Source organism: Podarcis tiliguerta (genome assembly GCF_965153285.1).
Source record: "Podarcis tiliguerta genome assembly, chromosome: 8".
NCBI lineage: Eukaryota > Metazoa > Chordata > Lepidosauria > Squamata > Lacertidae > Podarcis > Podarcis tiliguerta.
In genome coordinates, this window is record NC_139541.1 from 64,939,437 (window position 1) to 64,953,369 (window position 13,933).

The 13,933-nt window shown below is 48.8% G+C and overlaps 1 protein-coding gene across 9 annotated transcripts in view; it reads left to right on the forward strand.

Annotated features, from left to right (window-relative positions):
* The first annotated feature begins 2,273 nt into the window (after positions 1-2,273).
* PTPRU (protein tyrosine phosphatase receptor type U) overlaps positions 2,274-13,933 on the forward strand; it is a 366,315-nt gene continuing 354,655 nt past the window's right edge. For 4 of the 9 annotated variants that reach the window (XM_083454719.1, XM_083454720.1, XM_083454722.1 and 1 more), the window contains exon 1: positions 2,288-2,666. In XM_083454719.1, coding sequence (XP_083310845.1) covers positions 2,594-2,666 — 73 coding nt within the window. In that variant the 5' untranslated portion in view covers positions 2,288-2,593. Of the gene's footprint in view, positions 2,667-13,933 lie in introns of all 9 variants that reach the window. The other 5 variants (XM_083454721.1, XM_083454723.1, XM_083454724.1 and 2 more) reach the window with 3 other exon arrangements.

Sequence of the window (13,933 nt, forward strand, 5' to 3'; positions counted from 1 at the left end):
CAATGTGCTGTCTCCAGTCTTCAAACACACCACCAAATAGACCTTGTGGATCACTGATGGTCCAAGGATCGCTCAAAAACAAACCAACCAGAGTTATATAGTCTACAATTTTATATAGATTTAAATATATGTTTAAAATGGTGGTGCTCGCAAAGTGTTTGAAGCTGTATCTGTAGTAAGAACCCCACTCTGTGTTCCATGTCCTTCTTGCTCTAATGCAGATTTCTAATTCTGTAGGAATTTACGTGCAGATCTATCACCACCACACAAGCTTTCTTAGTTTAACTATGTGCTGTTGGAAGAAATACCTTTGTTTCCTGGATTAGATGGACTTTTAATGTGACCGAACAGAGCCCTGCATGTACTTAGCTATATTATCATTTCTCTGCACCACCCTTGTCACCCAAGGAGACATCAAGGCAACACTTGCAGGGGTTTTGAGCAGTCTCCCATCCATCCAACAGCTGGCCAAACCTGCACCCACTCAGCTTCAGCAAGATCACCGCATCTGGGATCTTCAGACCATGCCCTGAGACAGCATCTATAGCCCTGCATTGAAAACCCTCTTTGCCCTCTGCTCCTCCAGCAATGCATCTCCACAGCCTTTTTCATGCCGCAGGGTTTTCCGGTGGTGGCAGAGCAGAAGTGGAACCGGTTGCGCGGCAAAAGCAAAGTCAGACGTCCGCTCTCTCCCCATGTGGGGAAGTGGTCTAGACGTGCACAGAGACATTCTTTGGCCTGAAAAAGCCAGTGTTTTCGAATGCGGTGGATGTGTGCTGAAACCACCTTCGCCACACTTTTGAATCAATCTCTGACTTCACCCTAAAATGACTCCAGGATGCATTTTATCCTAGGCATGAAAGAGCAGAGCAGCTATGAGGGAAAGCGCTGCTGCATTCAGGTCTTGCTTGCAAGCTTCCCATAGCACAGTGATGGCCAGACTTGGCCCTCCAGCTGTTTTGGGACTACAACTCCCATCATCCCTAGCTAACAGGACCAGTGGTCAGGGATGGTGGGAACTGTAGTCCCAAAACAGCTGGAGGGCCAAGTCTGGCCATCACTGCCATTGTGGATCTGACTGGCCACTGTGAGAACAGGATGCTAGATTTTGGCTCAATCCAACAGGGCTTGTCTTATGTCTGCTCAGAGGTTTGCCCCACTGAATTAACAACAACAACAACTTGTTTTTCCTCTCTCTGTCTTAGAGAGGGAGGATCTGTGGCCCACCAGATGTTTTTGTCGACTCCAGTGCCCACTGTCTTCGACCCAGGCTGGGATTAATCTAGGTCATTTCTCCCTCTCTTATTTAATTATTAAATTTATTATGCCGCCCTTCATCCCAAGATCTCAGGCTGGTTCTTCCTCTTCTTCCCCGATTCTGATGTGCTCATGCATTTCCCTTCCTCAAACAGAGCCCAGGGCCATCTACAGAGCAAAGGATAATGGCAAAACGACATCAGCGATGAAAACAAATACATAACTAATTGATTGATAAATTAACACACAAACCAAACCCAGAAATCTGGAGCAGTCGTTCAGGACATTACCATGCCAAATGTAAAGGGGTTAGGGCAGTGGTACCCAACCTTTCTTTGGCTATGCCCCACCTAAGCATCTCTAAAATCCTGATCACCTCCTCCTGTGACATATAATTCTTATTATTCAAAAATTGAATTCATGTTCACGAGGAGGAAGCCTAACAGGCCATTCACTTTTAATAACTCATTCTCGAATTGCCCCCCCCTTTAAAATCAAATCCCCCTGCCCCCGTGGGACGTGAGCCCCAACTTGGTAACCACAGGGTTAGGGTGAACAGAAATGAAGAAGTGTTGCTGGAAACCATAGTTGGGGGGGGCGCCCATGTGCTCGAATCCTGCTTATGGGTTTCCTACAGCCATCTGGTTGGCCACTGTGAGAACAGGATGCTGGACTCCATGGGCTTAGGGCCTTATCCTGCAGAGCTCTTCTTCTGTTCTTAATATAAATTGCTACTCTATTCACTCTCTCTCTCATTCACACACGCGCGCGCTTGCCTTATAGATGCGTAGATAACAGCGGCTCCGAATTGCATTCCTGTTTTGCGCCCCCCGCCCCCCCTTGCCTGCTCTTCTGCCTGCCCTTCCTCACTTCGACCAGCAGGCGGCATCCTCTGCCTTTCCAATCCTGGCCTTCGCCTCCCGTTCAGAGCCGTCGTTTCTCTCCTCCTCTCTCTCTCTCTCCCCCCCCTGCACTTTTTTCTTCTCTTCCCTTCCCTGGAAGCCTGACGTCAGTTCGGTGCTGCTCACCCCCCTTCTCTCTCTCTCTCTCTCTCTCTTTTTTGGGGACGAAGGTTTTCGGTTCCAATCAGGTTCCTGCTATTTCAGCTGCAACTGGGGGAATCAATGGCTTCTCTCGGCAACTTTCCGGCGCGCCTCTGAGAAAAAGCTTCTGCTGAGCTTTGGCAGAAGAATAATTCTTTTTTTTTTTAATTATTTAAGAGAGGAAGAGGAGCAGGGGAAGAAAAGAGAGAAGGGAGTGAGGGACGCCAAGAAGCTTGGAAGAGAGAGGAAAAAAAGAACTTTTTTTGGAGGGTGGCTTTCTGCTCTCGTACAACATGCAGAACACCCGGGCTTTGATCTTCATGTTAACCTTCCAGATCTGCTCTTTGGAGACCGAGACGCCTACAGGTCAGCACCCCGAGACCCTCGAATCCTTCCTCCCCGCAGCCCCCTTCTCCGCCCCGCTCGCTCCCTCCGGCCGCCGCTGCGTTTCGCAGCCTGTTTTCTTGGAGAGTTTGGCTAGGCGTTTCGCGGGAGTTTTGCGCGCATTACTTGCGTTGCTCAACTTGTGCTTTCGCTCTCCTCCCTCGCTGCTTTGCCTGCCTGCCTGCCTTCCTTCTCCCGCTAACTTCGGAGGCGTCTCGCAAGGAACGAGCCGGCGGGTTCTCAGCGCTTGGGAGGCGGCGGCAAACCGGAGTTTGAAACGGACCTGTTTGCCTGGTGGCGCATTTCCTCGTCGGCGTTCGTGGTCCAGGGAAGAGGGTGGCGGGCTGCTGTTGTTTTTGGAGAGCCGGGGCGGGCGGGCGTTGTGTGTGTTTAAATTCCTGCTCGGGAAGAGGCTGTAAAACGAGCCACCGGGAAAACTTCCTCCCCTTTCCCTGCTCTCGCTTTCGGTCCTGCCTAAAGTGATTTAAGGTCCCCGAGAGCTCCGGATTGGTCTGACCAGAGAAGGCACTGGGGCTAAGGGGAGTTCAGTGCAACCCTCAATCTCAACCCCCTCCTCAAATATCCCGGGCATCTCCCCCAACTCTCTTTAAACTGCGGCAGATTTGACGCTTTTAAGCTATCCCAGATGATATATTTTGGAGACCTTTGGGGTTTGGCTTGAATCTGCGTTTCCTCGGTCCCTTTTCCCTTTTTTTTGTCCACTTTCTCGTCGGCGGTGGTGGTTGACCGACCGTGCAACCCTAAGTGCGTCTACTCGGACGTAAGCCTCACTGAATTCAGCGGGGCTTACTCCTACGTAGGAGTGTGTAGAATCGCAGCCTGAGACTTGTGTGTTGCCGAAGGCTTGCAAACGTGTTTCTGGGGAAATAAGGCGGAAGGACCGGTTAGCTGTCTCCCTCATTTCGCTTCCGAATACATATGTTTGTATGTGTATGATTTGAAAAGAGGATACAAGCCAGAGATCACACTCTTTCTCCTGTCCAGTGATGATGATGAAGATGATGAAGTACTTTATGGATGAAACTGTCTGAAAAGGGTTTTCCAGGAGATATTGTCTCTGAGTGCTTTGGCTCACAGTGCAAGAGGGGCGCCTAAACATTTACCCATCTCCTTGCAATAAGTCCTGGGATGCCCCCTTTAGAGGATTGTGTGGCACCGTTTCACCGGGACCCCTTTAAAGTATCGCCACCTTAAGGGATCCCCGGGGGTGTCCAACATACCCCGAGGGTCTTGTGCCTTTTTTTGGGGGGGGCTTCTCTCCCCCCTTAACCCTGCAAGTTGTCCTGACTGTACTTTGCAAGGAGAGAGGTTCCAGGGGCGAGAGGAAAGTGACCGGATAATATACTTGCTCGATTTGCCTTTATCCCGAAGGGAGAACCGTTTCCTTAGAATAAAACACCAGCAAATGGGCCAACTTTTGACTTTCCCCAGTCACTGCTTTTACTGCAAAGCTTGTAAAAGGCAGTAGAAAGTGTGACTCTCTCTATGTGTGTTGTGTTGAGAATGCAAAGGCTGGCTTTTATTTTCCTTGGCATTTTTTTAAATAAAAAAAACAGCTGGAGAAATGTCTTTGACACATCAGACTTACCTAGCATGGACTAGGAATAGATCTGCGTTCAGCACAGATGATTTCCTGTGCTGTTGGCCTGTGAGCAACCACTTCAAACTTGCCTTTATTTGCTAGGAATAGATCTGTGTTCTCCATAGACGACTTGCTGTGTTATTGACCTGTGAGCATCCACAATGTGTGTCTCTCTCCCCCCCCCCCCATGAGAGTCACATCCTTCCTTTAAACCAACACATCACAGAAGGGAACAAAAGAGACCGCTAAGCATTTTTCTTAAAATGTCAAACAGTTAATATTTTTAATGGCACCTCTACTTTTTTTTAATAAAAAAAAATCCCATCCCAATATTGCCATCTCAACACCTGACTTGCATGCCGCCTTTGAAAATATATTGCTTGCAATGAAACCTTTATAAGACCAAGAGCTGTAGGTTGTGGAGAGTTGTTTTTCCTTTCCCCAAAGTGCTACATTCTAAGCCGAGTGTTGTGGTTTCTTTTTAATTCCACTTTGCAGGCATTTTTCACCGACTGAGGTTTCTGTTTTGATTGACGATCCAGTACATTTGTGAACTGTGTCTGGAAACCTACAAACGTCAGTTGACCGGATCGTGGGTGTCGCTGGGGGAGCAACCTGCCCCCACCCCCATAGCAACAACCCCCTGCTTGCTGTGTTCTGGAAACACTTGCTTCCTAAGTCATATCTGGTTTGGCTGGGTCTGCCCCCCCCCCAACTGCTTGCATAAATGCATAGTGCTCAGCGTCTGCTTTCAAGCATTCTTAAAGTTTAAAAAGCTGCCCCTGCGATTTGAAACCAACACCGGTTCTAGTGACAGACGACTGAAGGGTTGATAGGCTACGTGCAAAAGTCTTCAATGGGTTTAATGTGCAATCGGTCCTTCGGGCATCAAGGGATGTTGAGAAGGTGGGATGGCGGGTGGAGGTTTCTCTCGGGTCCTTTCTGCTTCTCATTACCGGCAGTAGCAGGGAGCAAAGTTCCTCCAGATGGAATGAACGGCTCTGGAATGCTCTTGGGGGTGGGGGCACACATGCCTTATTATTATTGCCTAGCCTTTTCCCAGCTGCGGCATGTGGGGTACAAGAGAAGTGAGCTTTTTGCCATCAAGGTGGGAGTTGGTGCGTGGAAGACCTCAGGATCCTCCAGATCTTAGCCCCTCAACCCAACGCTTAGAGGGGAAGGACTTCAAGTGCCCTGGCCCTGTGGATTTCTCTTTGCAGAGCGCTAATTACATCAACATAACATAATAAGCATGGTGTTCCTTCTAGCACAGTTGCTAAAGTGTGTGTGGGATGGTTGACACTGCAAGTTTGAAATCAGTTCTCTTGGGGGCAGTGGGAACTTGCCTCTCCAAGTTAAGGCACAGCTATGGGGCTGGGGCAGGCCTTGCATAGGGAACACCCCCCCCCAGCAGTATCTAAAGCAAGGACGGGAACCTGTGTGCTGCCCCCTCCCCTCGATTTCTTGGAATCCCATCGGCATGAGATGTGATGGGAGTCGTAACCCCCCAAAAAAAATATTGTTAAGGGATGATATGTTTTGACACTGGGGATGCCTCCTGCTGTCTGAGACAAAAAGAAAGCAATGTTTTCGCAGAGCTGCATGCTGAAAGCCCTGTCTCCCAGTTCTTGAGCAACTTGGCATTCTACTTTCATTTCCTGCTGATATTCTGCAGTCCTTGAGCATCTGGACTTGCCTGGATATTCTTGAGTTGGGGCTTTACACTAAGTAGTTAAAGGGCCATGATAACTCAGTGGTGGAGCCACATATAAGGTCCCAGGTTCCGTCTCCAGCATCTCCAGGTAGGGCTAGTGGAGACTCCCTGTCTGTAACCCCAGAGAGCTGCTGCCAGTCAGTGTAGACAGTACCAGGGTAGATGGACCAATGGTCTGACTTCACACAAAGCAGCCACCTCCTATGTCCCTGCATTGTATAGTATAAGCATATTTTTATCTGTCATGTGTGCATGTCTATGAATAGGGAATATGCATCTTTCTTTTCAGTGGAGGGCTGTGATAGGGTTTTCTCAGTGGTGATTTTTTTCTTCAACTGCAATGTCCTTTCTCGAACAGAGGAAAGCTTCTCCCTGCATAAACCCAAGCATTCATTACACCGGTAATGGTAGGAGTATCGAAAGCTGCCTTCCACAGACAATTGGCCCATCTAACTCAGTACTGTCTGCACTGACTGGCAGCAGCTCTCCAGGGCTTCAGGCAGGCCATGGAGATGTCAGGGATCGAACCCAGGACCTTCTGCATGCAAATCTGATGCTGACCCCTAAGCTACAGGCCTTCTTCCTCAGGTGTTGATGGGGAGCTACATTCCTTTTACATGAGCCTGATACTCCAGGTGATACAAATTTGCAGCAAGTTTCCCCCACCTGCCACTCACACCAGCAGAAACTCTACCAGTACTGTTGCTTTGAATGCCCTGCAGGCTGCCTGGCTGAAACAGATGCGGTTATATGGCAACAGTCCTTCTCTTGTGCGATTTAGATAAGTTGCATGAAGTAAGCCACCCATACTCATTAGCAGAGTCTGCAAACTTGTTACTGATTAAAAGCTTGTTCCATCAAGCCCTGAACATCACAGGCAAGGGGAGTTTGTCCTTTTTCGGAGGCTGTTCTTGATAGCTATATATCTATATCTCCTCTGCCATTGGAATGAGCAAAGTTCTTTCCTTGAACCTCACGCAGGTCGCTGCTTGTGCATTGGTCACTTGATGGCTGCAGTGTCAAGTGACAACTTCTGTGCAAGGAGACCCCCCCCCGCACTATGCACCAATCATAGCTTAAATCTGCCTCCCCCAATTTGGTGCCCTCCAGATGTTTTGGATTATGAAACCCTCTTAGGGCGTTTCCCTCAAATATTTCTCTCACAACTTCTAGCCTCGGGATGGCCTGACACTTTGCTTGTGGATGGATGGTGCTGTTTTGGCCCCATCAGCAATGGAGCTCCCAGCCTGAACTTTGGAAACAGAGGGAATGATTTGTTGCCAAGTCCTGGTAGTTGAAGAGGGGCTAAGTCCACTGGTTGTGCCTTCTGCTTGTTGACGTGATGTACCATGTAGAGCCAACAAGCCGTGCATATGCAGATTGATTTCTAGTCACACTCTGCAGACAACGTTTAGGTGCTGACCTTCGGATCGGTCTGCAGAGGCTGCCCACTGTATAGGCAGTGGTAGAACACACATTTATTTCAGCTGCACATATGTAGGTTGCAAACACCTCTTAGCCAGTGCCATTGGACTCACTTGATCTTCCCTGGGGCTGCCAGCCAGATCCCCAGGGCTGATCTGAACTCTCCAGGTGTGCCTGGCCCACTCCAGGTCACAGGGAGAGGGACTGAATCTCCAGGTGGATGAGAGAGCCTTCAGTTTTTATTATTAAGAAGGCTAGAATACCCTTTGGGTCCCTTCCAATTCTATGTATGGCTGTGTGTGCAGCTTGCAAGCTTCAGCCAGGCAGGAGCCAGCTACAAATTATTGCACAGGACCGTGTTTGTGTGTCAGCCTTCCTCCAGTCCCTCCTCCCCTCTCCCAATTAACTTCTGTCTCCAGGGCTCAGTGATGGGAGGGAGCATAAAGGGAGAATGACCATGGCCTATTCTCATGACATCACCAGGGGTCGCCCCAGTGGCTCAGGTTCGTAAACTGAAGTCTCAGTGGCTGGGATGCTGCAGACCTGGCAACCCTCATCTCCTCCCCCCCCCCCCAATAAACCTGTATAGGATTGTTCTGCACATCACCGTGAGCTATGGGGACTAAGAGGTCACAGTTAGGTCTTCCAAAAGGATGAAACTTCCACAGGTGCCTGCAGATTCCCAGCCACTGGGCAGTGGTGAAGGTAAAAATGAATTCCATGGGGAAAAATGGCGGAAGCTTTTGGCTCAAAGGGTGAACAACCACAAAGGAAGAGCATAAGCAAATTCTGTATGGAAGTGGCCATCCTTTGGGATGCCCCCCCCCCCGCTTGCTTCTATTATGGGAATGAAAGCATTGAATGAGTACCATGTTTCCCATACCTGTACAACAGAAATTCCTTCTGGCTGTGTGCCTTTGCACCCTTCCAGATCAGCTCTAGATAGTTGGGAGAGCCTCCGGAGCAGATTCCATGCAGTAAAGCATAATGGCTGCTGAATGTGACCTGATGTACCCTTTGCCAAATGGTCGCAGGGTGAATTGTAAAATAAAATAAAATAAAAAAATAAAATAAAATAAAAGGTAAATAAGGTAAGATAAGGGTAGTCTACAATTTAAAATAAAAGCCTAGCAAATAGTGAATATCAGACTAACAGTGCTCAGAGAGAGAACATCGGTGTTGCATGTGGAAGGTCTCAGATTCCATCTCCGACATCTTCAGATAGGGCTGGGAATGGCCACTGTCTGAAACCCTGGAGTGGGGCTTCTGGTCAGAGTAAACAAAAAGAACACAAGATGAGCCTGCTGGATCAGACCAATGGCTCATCTAGTCCAGCATCCTGCTCTCATGGTGGCCGACAAGATGCAAGAGCACTGTGCCCTCCTGTGCACAGCAACTGGTATTCAGAACAAAATAAAAAAATTCCTTCCAGTAGCACCTTAGAGCACACAAAAGCTCATACCAATAACAAACTTAGTTGGTCTCTAAGGTGCTACTGGATGGATTTTTTAAAAATTTTGTTTCAACTACGGCAGACCAACACAGCTACCTACCTGTAACTAAAACTATGGTATTCAGAAGCATTGCTCCCCCTCTAGCACTGTGGAGGCAGAGCATAGCTATGATGGCCAGCTGCCTTCAGTAGCCCTCTCCTCCAGGAATTGGTCCACTCCTCTAAGTCAGTGGCCACCACTGCCTCCGGTGCCATATTACCAAATAGGCAGAGTAGGCACCAGCCTATGGGCCTCATTGCCACTTAGGGGCCCTGCGACAACGGATCAAAATAACATTGATTTGATCTTGAAAGAAAATTACAATCAAGCTATCTTAGTTCAATGTTATCCCATTAAAGGAGGGGGCCCCTGAGATTTTGACTGCCTAGGGGCCTCCACAGGGTTTAATCTGGCACTGATTGCCCCCTGTGGGGGTGAGTGTGACGTTAACATATGAGAGAGTGCTGGAAGTGAAATAGTTAAACAGGTTACCCAATCAGGACCCAGGGGGGTGGAGTCAGTGGGACTATAAAACCAGCTCTGGGAGGGGCAAAGGGGGGAGTTTGATGAGGAGTTCATTGGAAGTTGGGTGGTTGGTTGGAGTGGGAGTGAGTTGGGATAGAGTCTGTGGTTAGCTTGAGTTAGTGTAGCGAAATAAGCTGAGTCAGGAACAGTTAGGGGCTAGGAAGACAAGTAAATATCTGAGAGGTGGTTTAGTGAGCAGGTAGCGGAAGTTATAGGTCTGGATAGGCACCCCATGAATGTAATTGACCGCTACCGTTTATGAAACCACATGCTTGTTAAACAGCAATAAATAAACAGAAGTTTATGTTTCAATTTAACCCTGACTGGACTCTGTTGTCCCAGGTAGGGCCTGGGTGGTGGCAGTGAGAAATTAAGTGGTGGCACAGGGATCAATAGATGGTGAAACGTCTGGGGACCCTGTGTGATCGCTACAGTGAGTTCCACAGTTTAACTATGTGCTGTGTAAAGAAGCGCCTTGTCTTATCTGTCCCAAACCTTCCAACATTCACGAGTTCTAGCATTATGAGAGAAGGAGCAAAACTTTTCGCTGTCTACCTTATCTGCACTGAGCTAGATGGAGCAATGGTCTGACCTGGGGTAAGGCAGCTCCCAATGTTTTGCTACCTGCAGTCCTCAGCAATGGGTTGTGTGTGTGTGTGTGTAAGCAACTCCTGCCATCGCACGCGGCAACATTACCGTGGCAGCGCAACAAATGTGTGCTGTACTCGGGGCGCATGTGTGCCCTTGTAGCTCCGAGTAACTGTGTGGTATTGCCGAGTGCTTCTGCAACACAAACAGAAAATGAAATACTGTTCTGTGCATGGATGTGCTCCTTGCCTACAAGGAGGGGGCAGTGTGGAAAGCCAGCCAAGTTCTAAATGCTCCCGGATATGATGGATGCACTAGAATAAACAATCCCATATTTCTGCAGTGACGTTCCTCGGGTTCCTGCTGGATTGAGGGGGGGGGGGCGTTGGCCAGGTCTTCTCTGGCTAATGTTACTTGGATGCGAGTTACAAATTCAGTGGGTGGGTGGGGGGTTGACTTTGGACTGGATTCAGGATTCGGAGGAAATGTCTGTTGGAGGCGATGAGGTTTGCTGTAATTATTCTTTGCCAAGTTGTCGTCCAGGATCTGGCAGCTGCCTCTACATTTCCATGTGGGGACTCCAAGATACCCACCCCCAATGGGAAATGGCCTTGCATGCAAAATGTCCCAGATTCAATCCACAGCATCTTCAGGCAGGGCTGGGAGGGGCCCCCATCCCCTTCCTGGAAGAGCCACTGTCGATCAGTGTTGTGACAGTAGCAGCTGACTATGTTATTTGTTGCTGGTTCAGACGGAAATCCCTGAATACAGTGTTAGGAGAGGAAGGGAGTGTGTGTTTTTGAGTTGCTTTGTGTTGCCTGTTAATAAAATTCTTCTAGTCCTCATGCACTTCGCAATGTCATTTGTGTCTGCTGAGGTTTTGGAAACAAGAATGCATGTTTTAAAAAGACTCGATTTACTATATTGCTCAGAATTTATGGGGCCTAAACTGTTACCCTTCAACTTCAAATAAGGGATTTGCTTGTAACAGTAAAAAGGTAAAGGTACCCCTGCCCGTACGGGCCAGTCGTGTCCGACTCTGGGGTTGCGTGCTCATCTCGCTCTAGAGGCCGTGAGCCGGCGCCGTCCGAAGACACTTCCGGGTCATGTGGCCAGCGTGACGAAGCTGCTCTGGCGAGCCAGCACCAGCGCAGCACACGGAAACGCCGTTTACCTTCCTGCTATAAAGCGGTACCTATTTATCTACTTGCACTTAAGAGTGCTTTCGAACTGCTAGGCGGGAAGGTGGGACCGAATGACGGGAGCTCACCCCACCGCAGGGATTCGAACCGCCGACCATACGATCAGCAAGTCGGTTTTACCCACAGCGCCACCCGCGTCCCTGCTTGTAACAGTAGTCTGCTCTAAAACAGGGGTGATACAGGGTTTTCACGTACCACAGAGCAGTGTCCAGAAAATCGGAACAGCTGGCATGGATGTAATTTCTGTAGAATTGATTCAGGTTTTGGTTGCAAAGCAAGCATGTACCAGAATATGTCTGCTTAATCCCTCATGTTTGCGCAAAAGACTGTCTTGCTTTTGGCCTGGAGTAGGGCTGCATATACCCCCACAGAAATCCTCTCAACTGTAAGTTGTTAAGGGCGCTGGGAATTGTAGCTCTGTGAGGGAGTAAACTACAGTTCCCAGAATTCTTTGCATGTGTGCTTTTAGTGTTTGACATCTACACAGCCAATTTAATTACAGTCATACCTGTGGATAAATACGCTTCAGGATAAGTATTTTTGGGTTGCGCTCCACAGCGACCTGGAAGCGCGTTACTTCCAGGTTTCACCACTCGCGCATGCGCAGTCAGTCAAAATGACATACCGCGCATGCGCGGAAGTGTCGAAACGCGACCCGCAGACGCACAGTCACGTCTTACGTTCTGTTCAAGATACGAACGGGGCTGCAGAACGGATCCCGTTTGCATCCCAAAGTACCACTGTATTAGTTTCACACTTCTGTGTAAAACAGGAATAGCAAAGCCCTACATGGCAGGGTTGTTGTGAGGAACGAATAAGGTGCAGATTGCAAAGCACTCTGCAGATGCATTTTTTAAAAAACCCCATGTATTTTAAAGACAACAGGGCATTTTTATGTGAACGACATTCAACTAAACCTTACGATCAGCAGGTGGCCCTTACTCCCTCTTGGCTGCGCTTCCAAGGTTGTCTCCAACTGTTGCACCCCTCGTGATGGAACGCCCTGTTGTTCCTGTTTGAATGAACTTCCCTTGATCCTTTGGTCCTAATTGGACCATTACTGGAGAACACAAGGAGGCTTCTTCTTTGTTCCTTAAACAATGTGGGTGAGGAGAGAGAATCTGCAACCCCCTCCACTAGGAAGGGATTCTGAGACAGAGAGCCTCATGCAAAGAGCCAAGCGACCTCGCCGGAGAGATGGAATGGAAGGAGAAAGCTATGGGATGGAGGGAGGGAGGGTTAAGTGACGGGGTGTCCTCAAGCATCCTAAGGCATCCTGAGTGGGCTGTGGAGCCCTGGCAGCAGCTTGAATATTAATCGGGTCAGCCACCTTTCCAGATGTAGCCAGAATGGTGGGTGCTGTAATTAGGAAGCCTGCTGAGATTTCATTCATGTATTAATTATGATTGTCTCTGTGAACAGAATAACGGCTTCTTCGCCTTTCTTCTACTTCTGGTCTGTTGCTTTTAAAATGCACTTAGTCAAGTGAGCAGGGAATGCAGAAGTCTTGTTTTCGAACCCGGGGGGATGCAAATGAAGTCCGCAGGGGGTCGGTGTGGAGAAGGGAGCGCCCTGATCAACTCTCTACTCCTCTGCCAAGCCTAACAGCCTGAAGTTGTTTTCGCTCCCTTCTGCTCCTCAAAATGACCCGCCGGAGTCTTCCAGAGAGTGAATAAATTCCAGCAGAATAAGCAGCTGCCACCACCGGGTTGTTGTGGGCGAGTTTTCCACTCACCTTCCTCTTTTTCGGATCCAGGAATCTGGATGGGCACCAGCACTTGGTATCCTGCTCTGCTGAGGCCTGTCCTGGATTAACTGTGTCAGCTGGCTGGGAACTGCCTTTTGAATTTCCCACAATGCCCCAGGGCAATGGTGTGCTGCAGGCATTGTGGCCATCCCAATCTGACCTGCGCTGATTGCTGGGCTGCCTCCTGAAACCCATCGAGACAGATGAGGATGCTTTTGCAGAGGAGCCCCTGGACCAGTCCAGAACTTGCCCTTCAGTGGGAAATCCTCCATATGAGACCTTCTTCAAATTATTATTGAATCCATAGGCTTCAGTGTATCACAGATGGATGTAAGCAGTGCTTTTTTCAGGGGGGGGGGATGCAGAGGTATGCATACCCCAAAACATTTTGTGAATTCAAGTTTGGCCTCATTGAGGGGCAGTATTTCAAGATGAGTAGGAAAATAAGAGGTGAGGCAAAGACAGGGAGCACAGCAGTAGGGGCAGCCAGCTAGTTTTGTCCTCCTCCTCCTCCCTACTATATTCTACAAAGGCAACAATGGGACTAAGGAGAAAGAAGCAGATAGGCCGTCCCACCCCTCTGGACTGGCTGTAAGTCGGAAGACAGGCAGATGTTGGTTGGTTAGTGGGGCAGTGTCCCACTCAGCCTAATAGACGTGTCTCCACTGTGGACTAATCTATACAGGTCAGTTAAAACGTTATAAATACATTATAAACATGTGACACCAGAGGGCGCTGTAGAGTAGTATAAAATCATCAATGTAAAATTGCATTGAGAGCTATATAACAGGTTTTTTCTTTTTAGTGTTTCTACAGTCAGTAGAGGGATGTGGGTGGTGCTGTGGGTTAAACCACAGAGCCTAGGACTTGCTGATCAGAAGGTCGGCGGTTCGAATCCCTGCAACGGAGTGAGCTCCCATTGCTCGGTCCCTGCTCCTGCCAACCTAGCAGT